This window comes from Delphinapterus leucas, chromosome 1 (assembly GCF_059928025.1).
Source record: "Delphinapterus leucas isolate spDelLeu-1000000601 "Yukka" chromosome 1, BTC_Dleu_Yukka2, whole genome shotgun sequence".
In the NCBI taxonomy this organism is placed as follows: domain Eukaryota; kingdom Metazoa; phylum Chordata; class Mammalia; order Artiodactyla; family Monodontidae; genus Delphinapterus; species Delphinapterus leucas.
The window spans coordinates 164,744,817-164,768,354 of record NC_143129.1 but is presented as its reverse complement, the minus strand read 5'-3'; the positions used below and the strand labels follow the sequence as shown (position 1 = coordinate 164,768,354).

The 23,538-nt window shown below is 40.6% G+C and overlaps 3 protein-coding genes across 10 annotated transcripts in view; 1 reads left to right on the top strand and 2 right to left on the bottom strand.

Annotated features, from left to right (window-relative positions):
• Window positions 1-1,184, bottom strand: part of TSLIG1 (tRNA splicing ligase complex subunit 1) — a 42,160-nt gene extending 40,976 nt beyond the window's left edge. Inside the window, exons 1-2 of one of the 8 annotated variants that reach the window (XM_089896873.1) lie at window positions 1,085-1,184; window positions 832-960 (exon numbers count right to left, since the gene is read on the bottom strand). Coding sequence is in view for 4 of the 8 variants with exons in the window: in XM_089896859.1 (XP_089752985.1) it covers window positions 599-695 (97 nt within the window). In the remaining 4 variants the exon portion in view is untranslated. The other 7 variants (XM_089896864.1, XM_089896859.1, XM_089896895.1 and 4 more) reach the window with 7 other exon arrangements.
• A 178-nt stretch (window positions 1,185-1,362) lies between these two features.
• On the top strand, window positions 1,363-19,123 carry RBBP4 (RB binding protein 4, chromatin remodeling factor). Its single transcript, XM_022575108.3, has 12 exons — window positions 1,363-1,494; window positions 2,055-2,202; window positions 5,207-5,352; window positions 11,922-12,095; window positions 12,441-12,556; window positions 12,670-12,830; window positions 12,927-13,053; window positions 13,438-13,515; window positions 14,202-14,278; window positions 14,701-14,758; window positions 14,846-14,956; window positions 18,117-19,123. Exons 1-12 carry the CDS (start codon window positions 1,479-1,481, stop codon window positions 18,180-18,182), a joined length of 1,278 nt encoding a protein of 425 aa, XP_022430816.1. The 5' UTR covers window positions 1,363-1,478; the 3' UTR covers window positions 18,183-19,123.
• SYNC (syncoilin, intermediate filament protein) overlaps window positions 18,959-23,538 on the bottom strand; it is a 17,480-nt gene continuing 12,900 nt past the window's right edge. Inside the window, 3 exon segments of the mRNA XM_022575109.3 lie at window positions 18,959-20,647; window positions 20,650-20,695; window positions 22,304-22,428. Coding sequence (XP_022430817.2) covers window positions 20,621-20,647; window positions 20,650-20,695; window positions 22,304-22,428 — 198 coding nt within the window. The 3' untranslated portion in view covers window positions 18,959-20,620.

Sequence of the window (23,538 nt, the reverse complement as noted above, 5' to 3'; positions counted from 1 at the left end):
CCCCAAACCACATCCACCTTTAGGGACGGCAGCTTAACGTTTATGTAGAACTTCAGAGTCTGCACTATACTTTCACATTTATTATTATCTCATTTATCCCTCACATGAAGGAACTGAATGCAAAGAGGTTATGTGATTTTTTTGCCTAAAGTCACTAAGCTAAAAATGACAAGACCAGGTCTTTTTGCTAACAACACGATACAGGTAAGACACCAATTTAGAAGTCCCCTACTCAGAGCTTTCCGAGTCCTCTACCCTAGGCACACTCTAACTATCCCACAGTTGGAGGGAGATACTTGGGGGCGACAACCCCTCAAACGCTTGAAAATACGTTACCTTCAGAATTAATACGGAAGTAAAATTCCCACAAGATAAATGTAATTAGGCATATGCAGAAAAAGTTCAAAAGGCTGTAAATTTGGGAGCCCGGGTTTCCCGACTCTCAGACCAGGAGGCTTTAGCCTTCAGCGTTCCCCAGAGAAGTACATAAAAGCCTACAATAAAGGGCAAAACGGGAATGCCTGAGCCACCCTATGGGGCAAAATGGAAGAGGAAGCCGGAAGCCCCCGGCAAGGAGAGAAGTGAGCCACCTACTCACACTCGTACTTCCGATTGACTGGAGGATACTTGGCCTTGATCGCCTTCTGCTTCTCAGTCAAATTGTAATCTCTAACATCTTCCCTTTCCAGCGCCATGATTGCGGCTTGGGCCCCAAACTCAACTTCCGCCCTTCGTCAGCCGGACTTCGGCCCGGACTTACAACTTCCGCCCTAGACTCCGCCCCTTAACACACACCCTTAAAGGGCCAGGACTCCATTCTCGAGGACTTACTTAATCCCCTAAGACTTCCGTCCTAGGTCCCGCCGCTTGGAGATCTTTAAAAGTCCAAGGCCTCATTTTCTGGGCTTGCTTCATCAATAGTTCTTTCTAAGAACTAAGGGAACAAATAAATTGGAGGACCTAGGAGCAAGGGACACTTAAATTAGACATCTCGAGGTCTGATAGAAGCCTTTTCTTGCAGCCTCACCCCCAGAGTTGACAACTAGACCCGAAAACATTTTAGACTCCTCATCTAAAGTCCTACTTTGAAGGGATCGCTAGCTTCAAGAAAATGGCTGCACCCAAGAGCGTGCGGACTAAACCTCTCACGTGACCTCGAGAGGCGCACTCTCACCAACCCCGCGCGCGCGCAATCGAAGGAAGTCGGCTCCGGGCCTTGTGGGGGCAGGGGAGGAGCGCGCGCTTCGACCCCGCGGCAAGCGACTCCGCGCGTCTGGATAGGCTACGAACGCGGCTTCCCCGCCCACCTCGCCGCTCGGCGCGCTCCGATTGGCCGGTGTTGGCGCGAAGGTGCGCGAGTCGGCCCTCACTCAGGGGCAGCAGGAAACAATAGAGGCCGCGCGCGCAGAGCGAGCGCCCGCAGCCTCCCCGCCCCTCTCGCAAAGCTCAACCCGATCCCCCCGGCTTGCCTGCCCGCCATGGCCGACAAGGAAGGTGAGGGTACCGGGGCGGCCACAGGAGAGCGGGGGTGCCGGGCTTGCGTAACGGCCTCTACACGGCCTAACAGTGAGGACAGGCCGGACTCTGCTGAGTGCCGTACCCGCCATCGCAGGCGTGAGGAGAAATCGCCCCGCGGGGCGGGCTAACGGCGCGCCAGCTCCTCGGGAGCGGAGGCCCGGCGCAGCGGCGGGAGGGTGGCGGTGGGGGCCCCGGCGGGTATTTGGTCCCTCCCCGCGCTCCCTGTCGGTCTGCCTGTCTCTCTCCGGGTCCTCTCTGCAGCGCTCGCTACCCGCAGGGGTCGGTGTTTGGCCCTCCTCGCGGGTTCTGTTCTCCTGCCGACGCTGTCGCCCGAACGGCTAACGGCGTCTGGCCGGGATGACCCCAGCAGTTAGGCCCCGTGAAGCTGGAGAGCGGTGTTGGTGCCTGCGCCTCGGGGAGATTTAGACAAACCTCCATTTCAGAATCGGGATTCTGGAGCCGTGCCGGTAGCTTTGAAAGTGTCTACTCGGTTTCCATTTGTGGTCGCTAACTTAAATTTGTTTTTAATGTTTTAGCAGCCTTTGATGACGCCGTAGAAGAACGTGTGATCAATGAAGAATACAAAATATGGAAAAAGAACACTCCTTTTCTTTACGATTTGGTGATGACCCATGCTCTGGAGTGGCCCAGCCTAACTGCACAGTGGCTTCCTGATGTAACCAGGTGATAGGAATCTTTTGAACGTTATTTTGTTGTGTTCTCGGTGTAGATTTCTTGCATTGATTTTCCCTGTTTTCCTTTTCTCCAGTCACCCGTAGCGGGCACGTGATCAGAACCTAGTGGTGACATTTTTTTTCTAGGCCAAAAAACGCAAAATGTAAAACAAGTTTGCAGTTTACCTGATAAGAGAAAACATGTTGTCTTCTTTATCTGATTCTGAATCGAATAGCTGTATTATAACTATAGTTGGCCAAACAGTAATGTAAAATTTGTCAGCTTTCAAAAAGTATTATGAGTCCAGTTCTTTCAACAAAAGAAATTTGAATCTCACAGTCATTGGTAGTAGCTGGTTAATGCAAAGATGAACGTGACATGGTACCTGCCATTCAGAACAACACTTAGAAATTCTATAAGTGTACTAAGTAAGTAAATTCCTTCAAAACTCAGGTCTTTAGAAGTCAAGATATTTGCGAATTGTGGTTATTTGGCTACGTTTCAGCTCAACAAGTTTTATATAAATGTTATTAATAACTTAAGAATGAGCCTGCTGCCTTCACATTGGCATTTTTTTTTTAAATGGCGACATCTGTCCTAAGTATGTTAATAAGTACTTAGAAATTTAGAGCTGGAAGCTGGTTTATCATGACCAGGAGTTCCCATATTCAGCTGATCATCAGAATTACTTGAGTTCAGGATAAGTGGAGTCATTTCTGTCAGGAGTTCTCAGTTCAAACCACTTAGGAACTTGCGCCAGGATACTTGAGAATAGTTGAATGGTGATTCCAGATTTACTGTAGACATGTGCTAAATGATATTGGACCAGAGGATCCCAAATACTGGCCACCCCATACCTATTAAGTCATTCTAGAAAAGCTTTCCACATAATGTGATTAGCTATGTTTGGAAAGCAGTGAATTAAGACTAAATAACCCAAGGCCGAAATCTGTGCTCTAGTCTTAGTAGCTTTCTACTTTATGAATCGAGGTAAATAAATCTTTCTGCAGTATTAGACATTGGTCCAAATATCCTTCCCCTTTTTTTTTTTTTGTATTCTGCTCGAATAACAATGTCATTTACTTATTTATTTTTTTAGAATGAGGGGTCCTTTAAGCAACTATCTCTAATGTCTACTGTTTACTGTGTGTGTGTGTTCTTTTTTATTCATATTTTGTTTCTAAACACAAAAACAAAAAACCATACAATCACAGTTTTGTAATATTCTTCTTCCCTCCCTCACTTGCTCTGAGTCTTTAACTTTCTAAATGCAGGTATCCCCAACTTTATGTTGACAGCCCTCTTATCTTTCCTCTGTTTTTTCCCATGTAAGATGTAGACACCTATTAACTCTGTGCAGAGGAATTTCTGTTGATTTATCTCCAGACCCAACTTCTGAGCGCTACCTGAATTTTCAGCTGTCTTATCTGGAGTAGTTTATTGGCTTCCCCAACATGACATATTTCAAACTGAGTATATTTTTTCCATGGAGGTCCCAACCCAACTTTTTCTATTGTTCCCATTTCTCCTTTTCATAGTTGACTTTGGTTTGACATTTTTTAGGTTTTTTCCCCCTTTATCCACTTGACAGTCCATTTATAAGCCCTGATCAATTCTTTTGTAGCATCTTTCCCATCTAGACCATGGGTTCTAGAACTTTAACAGACATCATAATCAGCTGGAGGGATTGTAAAACAGATTTTTTTTTTTTCAACTGACCACGCCTTGCAGTTGCGGGATCTTAGTTCCCTGACCAGGGATTGAACCTGGGCCATGGCAGTGAAAGCGCTGAGTCCTAACCACTGGACAACCAAGGAATTCCCTGCAGAACAGATTGTTGAGCACCACAAACCATCGCTCCCCTCCAAGTTTCAGATTGAGTAGGTCTATAGTGGATCTCAGAATTTGCATGCTGAAGTTCCCAGATGATGTTGATGCTATTGTTCCTGATACCACGCTTGAAGAACCTCTGCTTTACACTGTTAAATTAATCCTTCTGAAGTAACTCAGATGATGCTATGTTCCTTATAAATTTTCCATGGTTCTTTGTTCCTTACAGTAAAGAGTCCAGAATGCCTTAAGCTGGCATTCAGTACCCTAGAGTCTGATTTTTATCTGCTTTCTAGCCTTCTCTCTCACTTTGCTTTCCCACATTCAAAGTCAGATTTGGACTTCAGTTCTAGTTCTGTTAGTTGGTAGTTGTGATCTTAGGCAAGTTGCTTAATTTTCCCAAACCATCTTTAAATTAGAATAGTACTTCAGAGTGTTGTTATGGTGTTTAAGTGATATGAGGTATGTGAAATGCTTAACGTGGTGTCTGGCACTTTGTAATCTTCCCTTTGCTTACTTCCCTTAGAATACTGTCTTCCAAAGCCCTTGTCCCCCTCTTCTAGATTATCTCTCATTTTGAGACCTGCTCAGGTAACACTTCTTCTAAGAACGTGTCCTTTATTCCAGAACTAATCTTTCATATCTAAATTTCCATGTTCTTGGGTACTTTTCATGAATTATATGTTGACTTGTGTTTAAAATGTTTGTGTATATGACTGTTTAATTGTCCCTGGTTTTTTGAGGATATGAATCACATCTTAATCATCTTTGTGCTTCAGTAGTATTTGAACAGTTAGTTTACCTGATGTTACTTCCTTTCCCTTTTAATGACGTTAACCTAATGAAGTAACCTAAAGTGGTAGTATACCCACCAATTGCTTTCTTTCCCTCCAACTCCTTGTAAAGGGTGAGTAGCTAATTCGTATTTTATTCCATCAGACTTTTTCCTCAAAGTAATTGTAAATATTTGGCTAAGTTAAGAAATAATTACGAAATTAAGTGTTCTGTGGTCCTTATACTCAGCTCTATGGAAGATATGTGAAAAGTAGGAACTATGGCTCTTAATGACTTCTTCCTCTGAAAACCTGGTTGTAATAGTGCCTTGTGCATACATGTATGTCACTGACTTTGTAGTCTCTCTTAGTGTACTGATTTGAATACTGACCATATATTCCTATTACAGACCAGAAGGGAAAGATTTCAGTATTCATCGACTTGTCCTGGGGACACACACGTCAGATGAACAAAACCACCTTGTGATAGCCAGTGTGCAGCTCCCTAACGATGATGCTCAGTTTGATGCTTCACACTACGACAGTGAAAAAGGAGGTAGGAATCTTAAAGGTGAAGGAAGGAATGGTATATGGGTTATATTTTTCATATCTCTAAATTATAAAGAGTGTGTACAGTTTGATAAAGTAGTCTCTCAAGTTAGGAACAAGATAACTAAGCTTTGGAAAGCCTGATTTTGCAGTATAGATATTAGATGTCAGAAGACATATTTAACACATACTTGGTTCTGTACCTTTTCTGTAAACTTTCTTCAACTAAATTTGGTGGTGGGGAAATTTCTAGAATTGAAAGAAGCAAAAATCCACCATATATTACTGCTACGCATGCTTGCATTCTCAACATGGGAGATACTGCCCCTGCGGGAGTGAAAATTGGTTCTCAGAGGGGTGTGTGTGTGAAAACAATCTTATTCTTTGAACTGTTTAAAGCACATAGCAGGCATAAACAAATACACAGGAATTTCATCAAGGTATCAGAAAAAATGTCCTACAAGGTTCCTTACAGGGGCAATAATGAAAAAAAAGGTTGAAAAACACTGGCTTAAATTACACTTTCTGGGTTTAAGTGGTATAAATGACTTAACCATGGCATTTGCTATATAGTACATAAAAATTGAGTGTTTAATTATGTCCTATTTTTAGGAGATATCCTAAGGGCTTAACTGTTCATGAAATACTTTTTCCCTTTCAGAAGAGATAGAAATGAGTGGGTTTCCTTTATTGTTGTCCTTGAACTCAAATTATTACTGGGAGGTAGAAGATAGGCTCTCAGTATTGAGATTTGTGCCAAAAATGAATGTTTAATGTTTTTTATCTTAGATTTCTCCTGATTAGCAGAATCCATTCTTTATCTAAGATATTTTGGGTTCCAGTTACTTGCCAGGATTGTAATGTACAGTTACTCTTTTGATCATTCCATATTTAGCTTAGGGTAATATAGAATGCAAAATAAGTCCTTAGGATAAAGGTCAGCAAACGATTTTGTGTCGCTGACCCAAGTGTGTGAACTATAGGATATGGTTACTACAGAGTTATTCTCTAGGTAGGCATCAGTGATTGAGGGGATAAAACACTGAACTTAAGAATCAAGACTGGGACTTCCCTGGCAATCCAGTGGTTAAGGCTTCGCCTTCCAACGCACGGGGTGCGAGTTTGATCCCTGGTCGGGGAGCTAAGATCCCACATGACTTGCGGCCAAAAAACCAAAACATAAAACAGAAACAATAGTGTAACAAATTCAATAAAGACTTTAAAAGTGGTCCACATCAAAAAAAAAAGAATCAGAAGATGGGCTTGAGACCCTGTTGAGCTGCTCACTAGCTGTGTGGTTTGAGGATAAATCATTTAGCCTCTCTGAGCCTGTTTCCTTTTATTAAATAAATTGTCTTTAAATAGGACTTTTGGTTATTTAGACATAAAGCAAATATTCTGATTGGTAATATAATAAATCATCTTTAATAAAGCAGGGAATTCCCTGGTGGTCCAGTGGTTAGGACTCCATGCTCTCACTGTGGGGGCCCTGGTTGGATCCCTGGTCAGGGAACTAAGATTCGGCAAGCCTGTGCAGTGCAGCCAAAAAAAAAAAAAAAAAAAAATGAAGCAAATATAAAACACTGTGAACCCCCCTCCCCCTGTAAACCTATCCCTTATGGATCGCTGTTAAATTGATAGTTTTCTGAATGGTTTATCTATCCCATTTATTGGATCACTCATTCAACAAATACATTAAGTACTTACTGTATGCCAGGCAATTTTTCTTGGTACTGGGAATACAGCATAAAATATAGTCTTCTGGCCTGGTGTATCTTGGACATCTTTCTGTGTGAGCATATGGAGATGTGCCTCCTTTTTGATGGCTGTATACTATAATTAACCATCCCTCAATTAACATTTAAGTGGTTTCCAATCTTTTGGCTTCAAAAACAGTTCTTGTACATGTATCTTGCATAGTTTTGCTGTAGAATGATTAAGTGGAATGTTAATCAAGTGGCAAGAACATTTTCAATTATAATTGGTACTGCTAAGTTGCCCTCCAAAGAAAGATTCACAATTTCACCAATAGCAGATGTATTGATGTCTGTTTCTGCATGCCTTTGCCAACATTGAATGTAATACTACACTCTTTATTTTACTTTGCTTTTTTTTTTTTTCCCTTTAATGGCTGCACCACGCTGCTTGCAGGATCTTAGTTCCCTGACCAGGGATCAAACCCGTGCCCTCAGCAGTGAAAGCACGGAGTCCTAACCACTGGACTGCCGGGGAATTCCCTACTCGGCTTTTTAAGTTATTCATAATGTTGGACCTATTTTAAAATATTTGTCTGTCTGTCTCTCTCTTGAGCTGCCTATTTATGTTTTTTGCTCATTTTTTCTTTTGAGTTATCTCTCTATATAAGGTAAGTTATCCCTAACTAATAGGTTATAGGTAATTTTTTCCCTCTTTATTTTATAATTTTGAGTCCTATTTTGTTTAGAAGCTGTGAATTTTAAATTATCCAGCTTTCCTCTGGTGTCCTTCCGATTTTGTCATTCACTGAAAGGCCTTCATTCCAAGATTTTAAAATAGTTAGCTGTTGTTTTCTGGTACTTTTGTGTTTTGACTATTAAAACTTTAATCTTTCTTGTATTTGTTTTGGGTTTAGGGATGAAATAGGAATCTGAGCTTTTTTCTAAGTGGTTAGCAATTTTTTTTTAATGCCATTTGCTGACTAATCCATTTTCTTCACTGTTTTTGTTGTTTTAAGTAGAGTTGATTTACAGTATTGTGTTTCAGGTGTTCGGCATAGTGATTCATTAGGTCTGGGGGGTTTTTTGGGGTTTTTTTATATTCCGTTATAGGTTACTACAAGATATTGAGTATACAGTAAATCCTTGTTGCTTATCTATTTTATGTATAGTAGTTTGTATCTATTAATCCCATACTCCTAGTTTATCCCCCCAATCCCTCCCCTTTGGTAACCATCAGTTTGTTTTCTATGTCTGTGAGTCTGTTTCTGTTTTGTATATAGATTCATTTGTATTCTTTTTTAGATTCCTCATATAAGTCTTCCCTGGCTTTTGAAATGGCATCTTTTAACATACACTCCAGTCTTTCTGGTAACTGAATTTTTTGAGTGGCATCAAACCAATTTACTTTTATGTTCTGATGATACCTTTATCCCCCTTACTAATACTTAATAATAGAGGAACTATGAAAAATACCAGTAATATGTATGATACATTTGTATGACTGTATTTCACCCTATTTAATCCTCACAAGGAAACCGACACTTACAGTTGTTTTGTAACTTGCCCTAAGGTTACATAGCATATCAGCTCCCATTCCTTCCTTTTCTCTTACTTTTACCTCTCCTTCGTCCTTCACATCACCCTCGGATGACTGAACAAGCTTGGTGCTTGAAGCGGGGCAGGTGCTCTCCATGTGGTCTCAACAGTGCTGGAAGTAGATATATACTAATGTCTCTTAAAGCTTCTTGGGTTGTTGTTATATAGATAGCTTCCTAGTCCCTCCTTGCTCTCAGATGAAATGTCCTGGACTCTCAGATTGAACTATTGTAATTGATTACCATCTACTTGACCCCATTTGGTTTGAGGTACTTGGTGGCAGACAGCTTCAAAAGATCATTAAACTTTCAAAGAGAAAGAACTAAAAACTGGCTTAGGCTTGTTTTGACGTTAAAAAGAATGTGTGTGTTTATATTAGATTCAGCCAGGCTGTGGTCACATTTTAAGCCTGAAAATAGATTCGGTTTAAAAGTTTACTTCAGACTCTGTTACCAGCATCTTCAAATATCAACAGATTTATTTTTAGCAACTTATTTGGGGAATGGGTTGGGGGGGGGCGTTTGTTTTTGTTTTTAAGTAATCTTTAGTCTTTTGCCTCAATATATAATAAACTATTACTAAATCATGATGAAATAATGGAATATTTGACTCAAGATGTTACAACTTATTCTTCTTAGTTTCAAAATGTTTATGGACTCAAAAAAAACGGTACGGTGGTAGAAATTAGAATGCCGGTTATCTAGTTTGTCAGGCAGCATTGGTTGGGAGGGGCACAGTGGTACCTTGTGGGAGGATGAGAGAGGGCTGGAGATGTTCCGTATTTTTATCTGTGTGGTAGTTCCCCGGATATATGCATATGTAAAAATTCATCAGGCTAGACACTTTTACTATATTGTTATGTCTCAGTCTTTTTTTTTTTTCAAAAGCATTGACTAATCCTCACATCCACGGTGACATTGGTACTTTTCTTTTTAATTAATTAATTTATTTTTGCTGTGTTGGGTCTTTGTTTCTGTGCCAGGGCTTTCTCTAGTTGTGGCAAGCGGGGGCCACTCTTCATCGCGGTGCGCGGGCCTCTCACTATCACGGCCTCTCTTGTTGCGGAGCACAGGCTCCAGACGCACAGGCTCAGTAGTTGTGGCTCATGGGCCTAGTTGCCCCGCGGCATGTGGGATCCTCCCAGACCAGGGCTCGAGAACCTGTGTCCCCTGCATTGGCAGGCAGATTCTCAACCACTGCGCCACCAGGGAAGCCCCAGTCTCAGTCTTTTTAAATGGTATTTTATATGGAGAGAAGCAAACAAAATAGCAACATAGTTAGACCTTGATAGTCATTCAATTTATTGTACATTGCTACCTCAGTCTTTCTTTCCTACATCAGATTTGGCCTTTTGCGTATCACCTTCAACTTGGGGGATCTATTTGTTAAATAGATAAATCCTCATCTTCATAAATCTCAATTGTGAATCCTCTAAGCTGATTTCTTATTACTGTACTTCAACTACAGTTGGGGGGGGTGGCTCTGATTAGTAGTATATAGCTGATACTGAAATAACCCACATTATATAACAATTACCCCCTTGCTCTGTGGGCTCCATGCCAGCTATTGCTCTTTCCTTGTTGGTATCTCTTTTCTGGCAATTATTCTTTTCTGTCATAGTCATCTATAATTGTGTGCTTATCTTATCTCCCTGTGTTTGGACTAAAAGTTCTTTGAGATCACATATCCTAATCATGCCTTCTTTTTTTACAATGTAGATGCTTGTGGTCTAGAATTCTGGGGGGAAAATTGTTTAATGTGTTTGGGGTTTTTTCTCTTTTAGAGTCTATTTTGAACTGTTTCTAGGTTTTTAGCTTGTTTAAACCACTGCTTTTCAACTTATAAAGTTATTTTGAGGTTGAAAGTTATCTGCTAATTATATTACCCAACTATGTCTCTGCTTTTTGAAAAGATTTTTGTCCTTCAGAGTGTCATTTTCATCTACAAGTTACTCTCATAACTTTGTTTTATGGGTAAGGTGTTTGAGGTTCACAGAAATTGAAGGCCTTCACCAAAACCACCAAGATAGTAAGTGGCAGTCAGTTATGCCATGGCCTGACTCTTACTCAGGTACCTTATCATGCTGCCTTCTGTAATTCTTTGGTTACTTATTAACTACCTTTGTTTAAATATTGCTTTGCCAAGATTTACATAATCACAAATTATATTGTTATACATTTTATAATGGTACTTGGGAGAATTCTGTAAGTGCATACAGTAGTCAAATATGAATAAAAAATGTTTTTGTCTAGTCCTTGCCTACCTGGTTTATTTCAACCAAGGACTCTGGTTGGCAAGTGTAAGTGGGAGGTCAGGAAAGTGGAACCAGCTGTTGTGGCTCTGTTTTTCTTCACTGGTGTGAGGAAAGATGTGACGGTATTTCAGAAAGGTCATCCCAAACTAGAGTTTCAAATAGTAAAAGGGACTCTTTAGTACCTAGCACACTGTGTACTTAATATTCATTAAAACAGTAACTTCGATTTTATTTATTGAGCACATTTTTTTTGATAGTTTAAGTGAGGCTTGAAAGCCACTTAGTGAGAATTTTTGAAGTGGAGTCAATAGTGTTCCTTACTTTTAGATAGTAATGTAATACTTATTAGGTATATTATTACCTAAATCATTGTAGGTATAGCTGAAAGAGTACCAGGCTAGGGATCAGAAAAATAGGGATTCAATTTAGGTTCTGCCATAGTCAAGTCACCATAAACAAATTAATGTAGGTCCTCTGAGCTTCTCTTTTCTTGTGTAAAATTTTTATTTACTTATTTTTTATTTTTGGCTGCGCTGGGTCTTTGTTGCTGCGTGCGGGCTTTCTCTAGTTGTGGCGAGCGGGAACTACTCTTCGTTGCAGTGTGCAGGCTTTTCACTGCCGTGGCTTCTCTTGTTGCGGAGCACGGGCTCTAGGCTCACGGGCTCTAGAGCGCAGGCTCAGTAGTTGTGGCGCACAGGCTTAGTTGCTCCGCGGCATGTGGGATCTTCCTGGCCCAGGGCTCGAACCCGTGTCCCCTGCATTGGCAGGCGGATTCTTAACCACTGCGCCACCAGGGAAGCCCTCGTGTAAACTTTTTGGAGATAATAACTCTTCCCTACGCTGTAGGGTTATGCTAAGAATCAAATGAAATAAGGAATGTGAACGCACTTTATACTGCTAACAAATTTTTAGATCGCTTCTAGTATTACACCAGTTCGTTGATTAAAAGCCTTGCCTGTGTCATACTTTGAGTGACATAGAGTAGCTCTTGCTTTGTCCTCATTTGCAATTAATTTATTGTATTTACAGAATTTGGAGGTTTTGGCTCGGTTAGTGGAAAAATTGAAATAGAAATCAAGATCAACCATGAAGGAGAAGTAAACAGGGCACGCTATATGCCCCAGAACCCTTGCATCATTGCCACAAAGACTCCATCCAGTGATGTTCTTGTTTTTGACTATACGAAACATCCTTCTAAACCAGGTACTTGCCCTCTTCGATTCAAATACAAATGATGAGTCACTGTGGGGATACATTGCTTCTCTCAATTTTAATTGCTTGTTATTCTTTGTATAACTTAACATCTTATATTTATATTGATATGTGTGGGTACTCTTCCTTCATCCTTCTTCCCTACGTGGGGGAAAAAAATGCTTTTTTACATAGGATAGAATGTGCAGCTCTTAAGCATTATCTGTTTGGTCATAATGGGTCTGTATGTCTCATAAAAAGTAAGAGCTTTAGACCTCTTGATAAAAATTCCATTATGCTTAGTAGATCCAAAGAGGAAGTGGACTGGATAGTCTTGATGTGTCTGTTACTTTGTAGACCCTTCTGGAGAGTGCAACCCAGACTTGCGTCTCCGTGGACACCAGAAGGAAGGCTATGGGCTTTCTTGGAACCCAAATCTCAGTGGGCACTTACTTAGTGCTTCAGATGACCATGTGCGTATCCTTTACATTTTGAAGCAAATCTGGGCTAGTTATATCAGTTTTTTTCCTCTGGGGTGTGTCAGGAAGTGAGACCCTTTTGTATAATAGTTAATTTTTCATTTAAGACTATCTGCTTATGGGACATCAGTGCTGTTCCAAAGGAAGGAAAAGTTGTGGATGCGAAGACCATCTTTACAGGGCATACAGCAGTAGTAGAAGACGTCTCCTGGCATCTGCTCCATGAGTCTCTGTTTGGGTCAGTTGCTGATGATCAGAAACTTATGATGTGAGTAGAATCCATTTTTTTCTCAATATATTATCTAAGTTTTATATTTAGTTACCCATTTCAAGCTTTTTTCCTGTTTTTTCTCTTTTACTAAAGCTGGGATACTCGTTCAAACAATACTTCCAAACCGAGCCACTCAGTTGATGCTCACACTGCTGAAGTGAACTGCCTTTCTTTCAATCCTTATAGTGAGTTCATTCTTGCCACAGGATCAGCTGACAAGGTCAGTGTGATTTATTCTACAAGAAAACAGGGTGGATTTCTCTGGCTTCTTTTGTTGTTAATATTTATTTATTTGGCTGTGTCGGGTCTTAGTTGTGGCATGCAGAATCTTTCATTGTGGCGCATGGCTCTCTAGTTGAGGTGTGTGAGCTCAGTAGTTGTGCTGCGCGGGCCTACTTGCCCTGCGGCGTGTGGGATCTTAGTTCCCCGACCGGGGAATCGAACCCGTGTCCCCTGCATTGGAAGGCGGATTCTTCACCACTGGACCACCAGGGAAGTCCCTCTCTGGCTTCTTTTGAATGCACAGAGATCTTTTAGTTATGGATTTTCTTTTTCTCGATACAAAAATTTTATTGATTGTACTTGCTTTCATTTTTGTATGTAGACTGTTGCCTTGTGGGATCTGAGAAATCTGAAACTTAAGTTGCATTCCTTTGAATCACATAAGGATGAAATATTCCAGGTGAGAGAAACTAATGCTCCTCCCCCCGCCCCAAGGGAAACCTGAATGTGGGAGTGGGCACACTTGTGCCTTATCCCATTGCTATAAGTAATAAAAATCATCTTTATGCCTATGCTGATCTCTGTATGAATTGGGATTGTTTTCCCTCCATTGTTTCTATATTAAACTTAGTGCCTGATTATTTTATCTGCCTGGTTCCTGACGCTTGTCTCTTCCCTTATTTCCACTCCTTTATCCTTTATAACTTGCTGTATCTGTTAATTTCACAGTTCATTCGTAAAGTACTGACTCCGTGTTTTCTGCCTCATCCGTTTAATTAAGCTCCATATGCAAAGCCCTCTGACTCAGTTCAAGAAATAATTGTTACATTATGTTGGAAGCTTAATGCAAGGGCACTGTGAGGAGTACATTATAGTCTTTGCAGTCCTATGTGTAATACTGAATTCATTATAAGTACTTGGGTAAATAATTACTTTGTGTGTGATCTGTACTTTAGTTCTTAGGTCAGCACTGGATGACATTTGGCTAGAAGCTGGAATTAGACAATAAGAGTAAATGAGATCTTCAAAAATATGAAATAGAACAAGAGCTGATATCCTGGGTCTAGTAATGGGTTAAATTGTTAAATATAATGTTAGATTTTTTCCCCTCAATTTTCTAATTGATGGCTTTTTTCTTATGTATAGGTTCAGTGGTCGCCTCACAATGAGACTATTTTGGCTTCCAGTGGTACTGATCGCAGACTGAATGTCTGGGATTTAAGGTAAGTCTTGTTAATTATTACTCTTTGTGGAGTTATTTTCTTACACTTTCCAGAATTACTCAAGGTAAATCTGTTTTAACTTTTTTTTAAATTTATTTATTTTTGGCTGCGTTGGGTCTTCGTTGCTGCGCATGGGCTTTCTCTAGTTGCGGCGAGTGAGGGCTACTCTTCGTTGTGGTGCGCGGGCTTCTCATTGCGGTGGCTTCTCTTGTTGTGGAGCACGGGCTCCAGGCGTGAGGGCTTCAGTAGTTGCAGCACGTGGGCTCAGTAGTTGTGGCTCGTGGGCTTAGTTGTTCCGCGGCATGTGGGATCTTCCTGGGCCAGGGATTGAACCCGTGTCCCCTGCATTGGCAGGCGGATTCTTAACCACTGCGCCACCAGGGAAGTCCCTGTTTTAACTTCTAAAAATCTTTTTGTGCTAGTAAAATTGGAGAGGAACAATCCCCAGAAGATGCAGAAGATGGGCCACCAGAATTGTTGGTATGTTACAGATGTTGAGCAGAACTGAAATAGTTTGTGATTTATTGTCCTCTGTCTGCTTTTCATCTGTTTTCCTTCCTCTTTCAGTTTATTCATGGTGGTCACACTGCCAAGATATCTGATTTCTCCTGGAATCCCAATGAACCTTGGGTGATTTGTTCTGTATCAGAAGACAATATCATGCAAGTTTGGCAAATGGTAAGTGTTTCTTTATTTGGGCGAGTTTAGATAAATGAGACCTAGTATCACTTCATATTTATATACTCCATCAGTACAACTGGCAACTCAGTTCAGTTTACTCCCGAGTGTGACCTGCCTGCACATTATCATTTTCAGCTGCCTACCCTTTAACTTTATCAAGTTGTCTCACTGGTATCTTGAACTCAACTAAACAAAACTAATCTTTTCTTTTCTCCTTCCTTTCCTTACTCCCCTTACCTCCTGACTTTTTGTTTTCTATATGGCTTCAATGTCTCCCCAGCTCACTAGATTTGAAAACTCAGGTCTTCCTCTATTGTCTGTTCACCTCTAGGTGCGGTTCACTTATCAGATTTTATATTGTTGATCTCTGCAATGCTTTTCCTGTCTTTACTCATCTTACAAACAGATATAACCAACTTTCCTGTTTGTATTCCACACCTAGTTTTTTGGTCAGGTTCTCATTACTACTTGCTGGGCTATTGCAGTAACCTCCTAATTGTTGGCTTGCCTCCTGTTTTTCCCTGTTTGCTAGCAGTCGAATCCTTAGGGATGATCATTCCCTTGAAATTACTTATGAACATACCTAGCACAGTTCCTACTGCAGTGTCACAGCATCAAAGAGTACCATTTCTTCATGAATCTTACCTAGATGTCAAAAACATTCCCTGCCTTTATACCCCAATTGAAGGTGATCACCCTTTGAATTTTCAGAGTACTTGAAATTTAATAAAAGCAACTGTAATGTCTGATATATAGCAATACAAGAAACAGTTGCCTTCTGGAGATGGATGGTGGTGATAGCTGCACACAGTGTGAATGGACTTAATGCCACTGAACTGTACAGTTAAAAATGGTTATGATGGTCAATTTTGTTATGTGTCTTTCACCACAATTTACAAAACAACTGCATGACTTTTAAGTGACAGTAGCCTGATAAATGAAAATAATTCAAAAGAAACCTTTGGTGTCTCAGAGTAGATCTAGAGCCAGGAAGAAGCTCCAGAGGTGAGTTTTTGGCTCAACATGAGGAAAAAAGTTTTTGATATTCAGAACTTTCTTACAGAATAACCCTATTAATCAAAAATAAAGAAATAAAATGGGAGTATTTGTGGCCTATGAGATTAACACATTATATACTGCATCAGTACTTTGGAATATTATGTATCAGAATGAAGTATACTTAGTTTTATAAGCTATTCATGATCTGCTAATAAGTAGGAAAAAAGCAAATTATAGAACAGCATGATAGAATCCCTCTTATTAAAATTTGGGTATCTAGTCTTACGTTTAATTATATGTAACTATTTAATAGAAGGCTATTTGCCAAAATGTGGTTGGTAGTTTAGAGAATTCTTGTTTTCTTCTTTATACCTTTCTGTATTATAATTTTTTTATAATAAGGATTTGTTTCATGTATTAACAGAAAATCCACTTTATCCTTTTCCTTGTAACACACCCACACAAAATTAATATAAAAAATTAGAGTTCTAACAAGAAAGTGAAATGGGCTGCCTTAGATAGCCTGTCAATGAAAGGTATTTTAGTGGTTGTCATGGGAATGTTGTAGGAGATTAAGCTACATCACCTTCAAGGCCATCACCTCCAGTCCAGGTTGTTACTTTACTCCGTTTGGGGGGGGGGGGTGTTTGTTTTGTTTTGTTTTTAAGAATTATTGTGATATAATAAGGAGTAAGCATTTGGTCTTTGTCCAGGTTCCTGGCACAGGGTTCCCAAAACCCTTGGGATTTCCTGAGTGGTAGGAGTCTCTATTGCTATTTATAAGTAGCTGCTTTTGGCCTCACCTGAGTTTAGGCTAAGGAGGTAACTTAAGGGGGCCCCTATAAAAACTCTTGGGAAAGCTCCATAAAAAGCTTTTGATTTCATGAGCTTCTGGGTTGGTGAATATATCAATGCCACCAGAAAGGGTGTGGAAGCTCTGCGCTCCATCCCCACCTTGCCCTGTGCATCTCTTCCATTTGGCCATTCCTGAGTTATACTCTTTATAATAAACCAGTAGAGCGCTTTCCTGAGTTCTGTGAATCATTCCAGCAAATCATCAAACCTGGGGGGCGGGGGTGGCTGTGAGAAAATTTATAGCCAAGTTGGGCAGGAGTATGTGGGTAGCCTGGGCACTCAGGGCTTGACACTGGCCTCTGCTGAAGTGAGGGTAGTCTTGTGGGGTTGAGCCCTTGGTCACAGTGCTACCTCCAGGTGGTCAACATCAGGATTGAAGTGAGTTGTTGGACACCCCATTGGTGGCACGGGAGAAGATACCACACTTCTGTTGTCAGACTACTCACATAATTGTATACATTGTTTGTCCCTGTAGTCAGATTGAAAGCTAAGACTATCCCATTCTCTGTAGCACCTACCCTAGTGATACTAAGTGCATAGTAGATACTAAGAACAGTAAGTTTTGCCCAAGTGAAAGTGGCATCTGTGTTTAAGATGCTCTTGGATATGGGTATTTCATCAAGTCGTACAAGTAGAGTTTATTTTATGCAAGAACAGTTTCTCTTTTTTAAATATTTATAAATTGAGATTTAGAACATGGGTTTTGCAGTACAGTCACAGAATTGTGCAACCATCACTACAGTCAGTTACCCCAGAAAGAAACCCCACACCCAGTAGCCATCCCTCCCATTTGCCTCCAGTCCACCCAGTACTAGGCAACCATTAATCTACTTTCTCTATGGATTTGCCTATTCTGCACATTTAATATAAATGAAATCATACAATATGTGACTGACTTTTTTTATTGCCAAATAATACTCCATTGTATGGATATATCATTTTATTTGTCCATTTATCAGTTGATGGACATTTGTGTTGTTTTTACTTTTTGACTGTTACGAATAATTGTCTGATTAAAAGACTCAAGGTTGATTATCAAGACAAATGGTAACCTTCAGTTTTTAGGGACTATCCTAATCCGGGGGGTTGGCCTGTGGCCAGCTGCCTGTTTTATTTGGCACGCAACTAACCCATTTGCAGGTTGTCTGTGGCTACTTTCATCCAACAACTGCAGAGTTGAATAGTTAAAACAGACTATATGCCCACAGTCTGTCTCCCTGGCCTCGTCTATTTGAAACTTTAACTTCAAGAAGTAACTTTCATGTTTACTCAATATCCTTTTCTCTTTTTCTTGTTTTGGCAGGCAGAGAACATTTATAATGACGAAGACCCTGAAGGAAGCGTGGATCCAGAAGGACAAGGATCCTAGAGAATGTCTGCACTTCTTGTGATTTTAGACTCCCCTTTTCTTCCTCTCAACCCTGAGATTGATTTAACACTGGTTTTGAGACACAGACTTTGGTTATCCCTCTATAATAAGTTCTATCAACAATGTTATTAGTCCAAACAGAAGGTGTTTTCTAAATATTAACTGGGGGCTTCTTGATTCAGGAAAGCCACAGACTTATATTTAAATTTTCTTCAGGAATTTTCTAGTAACAGAGGTCTAAAGTAGCCACAAAAAGGGGAATATTGTGAGTGGTTATTTTTCTTCTTATGCTGTATCCCCAAGTTTTTCTGACTCATTTAAGTAAATGCTAGAGTGAGTAAGAAATAGAGCCAAGTGAGGTAGGTGTCTGAGCCATGAAGTATAAATACTACAAGATGTCATTTTTATTCAGGAAATAGGGGAGATTCAAGTCATATAAATTCCTGCTCTAAAATCTTCACACCGAACTTGCCAGGATACACATTTTCTTACATAGACCAGTCTCCTCTCAGTTTCTTCAGTTAAGTCAAAACAATGTGTTCCTCTTTCCCCATATATTTTTGCTTGTTAGTGTATTTCTTGAGCTGTTTCCATATTATTTCTTTCCTTTCTGTGAAATGGTTTAAAAAAAAAAAAACTTGGGACCACCAAGTTGTAAAGATGTATGTTTTTACCTGACAGTTATACCACAGGTAGACTGTCCAGTTAAATTGAGAAGAGCAAATCAATAGCTTGTATTTGTTTTTAAAATTAAATTAATCCTGGATAAGAGTTGCTTTTTTTTTTTTATTTTTTTTTTTTTATTTTTTAAAGGAGTTAGTCCTTGACCACTAGTTTGATACCATCTCTATTTTGGGTGACCTGTTTCACCAGCAGGCCTGTTACTCTCCATGACTAACTGTGTAAGCGCTTATAATGGAATAAATTGCTTTTCTACATAATCCCACGCTGATGGGTTTTATTTAATATATAATATCCATCAAACACCAGTCTCTGGCGTCTAGAAGAGTTTTTCAGGTGACAGTTATTTTCTATCGTCTTTGACTACCAAGAGCAGAATTAAATATAATAGACCCAGAGGTATAGCAAAGAGCTTTACTCCTTCCCAGGGGAAGTGAAAGACATAAAATGCTGAATTAGAGGTACACAGATTAGTCTTTGATAAAATAACATCTTTTTGAAGTCTGTCTCTGGAGAACTACATGAACTTTCAAGAATGTCAGAGGCAGTGTGGCAGAGAGAATTTAAGGCAAAATTTAAATTTGGAAAAGGTGTTTGACCTTTTCTCATAGAGAGGTTGAATCTCCCCAGTATTTTTTTCACTGGGGCCTGTACTTAGAGGTTAGAAAAATAGGCTCTTGAAAGCCAAGTGCCATAACCAGGTAAAATGCCAGGTTCTTCAATCACCCAATTTAACGGAGTAGATCACTCTGACCCAGAATCATTTTCATGAGGTGAAAAATCAAAATCACCTTTGGGGAAATCTGGATTGGTTCTTTTTTCTAAGTCAGTAGTTTTTTGTTTTTTTGTTTTTTTTTGCGGTACGCGGGCCTCTCACTGTTGTGGCCTCTCCCATTGCGGAGCACAGGCTCCGGACGCGCAGGCTCAGCGGCAATGGCTCACGGGCCCAGCCGCTCCGCAGCATGTGGGATCTTCCTGGACCGGGGCACGAACCCGCGTCCCCTGCATCGGCAGGCGGACTCTCAACCACTGCGCCACCAGGGAAGCCCAGTAGTTCTTTTAGAGTATAGTGAAAATTACCATGACACATGAGTAAATCTACATGAATCAGCACAGACTTAAAGAAAAGTAAACTTTGTAAAGGGATTCAATTAAAGTCTAACATTCATGGCACAAAGGAATTCAAATTGTAAACCCATGTACAGTTGACCCTTGAACAACGTGGGTTTGAACTGCATAGGTCCACTTACAACATACTTTTCAATAGTAAATACCTGCAGTGGTTGGTTGAGTCCGTGGATGTGGAGGAACCTCAGATACCGAGGGCCAACTAAGTTATGTGCAGATTAACCGCCACATTGTTCAGGGGTCAACTTGAATATAAGGAAAATCGTCTGCCTTTTTGACTCCACCTGTGTGTCTGAAAAACTTTCTGCTTTGGGTCAACAGAAGGTAAGATACATTCTTCACAATACAGCAAGGTGTGTCCATACATTCTTCCTTTACTTTGTGCGTGTGGAGGGTTGCTGATGGGTTACAGGAGACTTATTTTTCCATTTCTCAGTGCATTGAAATCAGTACCAGCAGCCTATGAAATAGAATCCAGCTAAGAGTTGACTGATAGTATTCTGCCTCCAGCCAGCCCTAGAATCTTTTTAAACAGGTCAGCCAGTATTTGTAACTTTCCCAGAGTGAACTGCTTGCCAAATCCCTGGCACTCCCTTCTCTGTTTAGAAAAAAGTATGTCCAAAGGGTACTCAGTGATCCTTTGCTAAGAAGTTTTTTTTGTTGTGTCTTGGTTACAGATTCGGCCATATGTTTCTAAACAGCCCCTGTAAGGTTGAGAGAAAAAAGGATAAGTTTAAACTTTCTGCAACTTGAAATAATACAGTATAAAGTTTTTGTGGGGTTTTTTTGTTGGTTTTTTGGGGGTTTTTTGTTTGGGTATGCTGCATGGCTTGTGGGATCTTAGTTCCCTGACCAGGGATTGAACCTGTGCCCACAGCAGTGAAAGCGCTGAGTCCTAACTGGACCACCAGGGAATTCCCAGTATAAAGTTTTTAATAATGAATTTCTGAAGCTTAGTGCAGGCCATATTGAGGAGAGATTGCTAGAGCGTGTTTTGCATCTAATCAAGGATGACTTTGGGAAGGGCTAGCCAAAAAGTTTTTCTGCCCACGTTAACTTTACACACAGGTATTACAAGGCCTGAAATTCTGTAATTTCGATTCTTTGGATTAATCATTGTCTTTTCCATGTACTTTTCATCTTATCCACACAAAGGTGTTTAGCAGATAATTTTCTTCGGTTACAAGGTTCTAGTAATCTCCCAAACAATGGGCATAGTCAGTTATGCCTGGATGAAACATGGTAAAAGAAAATCCTAGTATGGGAGTTCCCTGATGGTCTAGTGGTTAGGATTCAGCGCTTTCGCTGCTGTGGCCCGAGGTTCAATCCCTGATGGAACTGCAAGCCATGCAGGCTGGCCAAAGAAAAAAAAAAATCCTAGTAATTTAGGAAAAGCATCAGTAATAATAGTTATTTGTGAATTTGTATACAAAATGTAGGATTAACTAGGAAATTAATAAAAATTTATGGATATTTATCTAGTATCCAACTTGATCTTTTTTAATCCTTAGTTTCTTTATCCAAGAGAATCTAGCACTTTATAAAGAATGTGAGGACATATTGGTATGTAAAGAACTTAATGGATAGGTGTGTTGCTTGTTTCACAAATTAAGCAATAATCATGTCCTTTAGTCTACAAACAACACCCTCTTCAGCTTTGTAAATGACTGTTAACAGATTAATTTAGCCTTCTTGGCTTCCTTAGTCATAGTCTGAATTAGGTACCCTAACTGCCTTCTCTGCTATTCTAAGGAAACTTTATGAATAGCAGATGGGGTCCCGTAGGGTGAGGAAAGTAAGAATGCACAGAGCCTAGATGTTTTATCCTGTTCTGGATTTCCTGATGATAATCAGGACATATTTTAAGTCCTACTAGAAATTGAAACATTCCAAATGAAGCCTGAATGCTTGAACCAGGCAACCTGGAAGTATGTGTTATCCCTAAATGACTTACTTGTCATGAGACACACGATCTTTTTCTAAGGCACTAGTCTTGTTAGGTTAGGAAAGCAGCAACAATGCAGACACTGCTCTTGTAACCTACAAGGATCACCTTGCGGCTGTGTCTGGATTCCACCTGCCTTAGAAGTGGGAGCATTAGCCTGTTCCAGGCTCTTGGGTAGCATAGCTGTTTAAAAAAAAAGAGCCATTTTCCATCTGTTCACGGATGAGCATAATTTGAAATTTTTCCCCCAGTTTTCTTTTTTTTTTGCTTTTCACTGTCAAGAGAAATTTCCCCTGAGCAACATCTGCCCTCCCCACCATTCCCTCAGCCTGTGTTAGTTGAGATTTGGGTAGCAGCAAAAACTGACTTGTACGTTGAGAGCTCTTCAGCAAGGCTGATCTTTAGCTGCTCCATCTCTTTGTTCCTCTGTTGCTGGAGTTGCACCCCGCTTCTTAGCTGCCTCTGTTGTTCTTCCATTTCCTCCAGCTGTTCCTGCATGAGGGCCAAGAACATTTCTAATGCACCAAACAACAAAAACCTGACATTGTCCATAATAGTACATTTCCTTACACATTGTTTAATCTCCATAGCAGTATTGAGGTTGAGAAACAGATTCAGAGAATTTGTGTTTTGGCAGTGATACTGTTTTTGACAGTGATACTGTTCTGAAAGGAGTCTTTTCTGTTAACCACAGCTTACATCTTAAAATCCTGCAAAGGGTGGACAGATTTTCAGAGGGACTTTTTTGTTTCCCAATTTTAAGAAGTGTCGGGGGCTTCCCTGGTGGTGCAGTGGTTGAGAATCTGCCTGCCCTGGTCCGGGAAGATCCCACTTGCCACGGAGCAACTAAGCCTGTGCGCCACAACTACTGAGCCTGCACTCTAGAGCCCGTGAGCCACAACTACTGAGCCCGTGTGCCACAACTACTGAGCCTGCGTGCCTACAGCCCGTGCTCCGCAACAAGAGAAGCCACCACAATAAGCCTGCGCGCCGCAATGAAGAGTAGCCCCCACTCTCCGCAACTAGAGAAAGCCCGCAACGAAGTCAGCAACAAAGACCCAACGCAGCCAAAAATAAGTTAAAAAAGTGTCGGGGAGGATTTTGATTATCTAGTGGTGAACTAAGAATTTTATAGACCCCTTGCTCTATGTACAAGTTTGTTTCCATTAATAATCAGTAGTCTTTATAATGCCCAACAACTTCAGCAATTTAAGTTGAAAGAAACCAAGTCTTTGTGTAAGCAATTATTCTTTTTTTTTTTTAATCACTACATTTATTTATTTTTTATTCTTTTTGCGGTACGCGGGCCTCTCACTGTTGCGGCCTCTCCCATTGCAGAGCACAGGCTCCAGATGCACAGGCTCAGCGGCCATGGCTCACGGGCCCAGCTGCTCCGTGGCCTGTGGGATCTTCCCGGACCGGCACACGAACCCATGTCCCCTGCATCGGCAGGCGGACTCTCAACCACTGCGCCACCAGGGAAGCCCTAAGCAATTATTCTTGAATATTATATTTGAATCTCCTTGAAGTCGGAGATATCTTTACTTAGTACTTACCACAACATGGCATGCAGATAGATGCTTTATTAGTGAGGGTATCAGA

Bases quoted from the DNA above. Each gene is read 5' to 3' on its own strand.
- RBBP4 (XM_022575108.3), top strand. The intron at 12,096-12,440 runs GTACTTGCCCTC...GTTACTTTGTAG, and splicing joins GAAACATCCTTCTAAACCAG to ACCCTTCTGGAGAGTGCAAC. The intron at 14,957-18,116 runs GTAAGTGTTTCT...TTGTTTTGGCAG, and splicing joins TCATGCAAGTTTGGCAAATG to GCAGAGAACATTTATAATGA.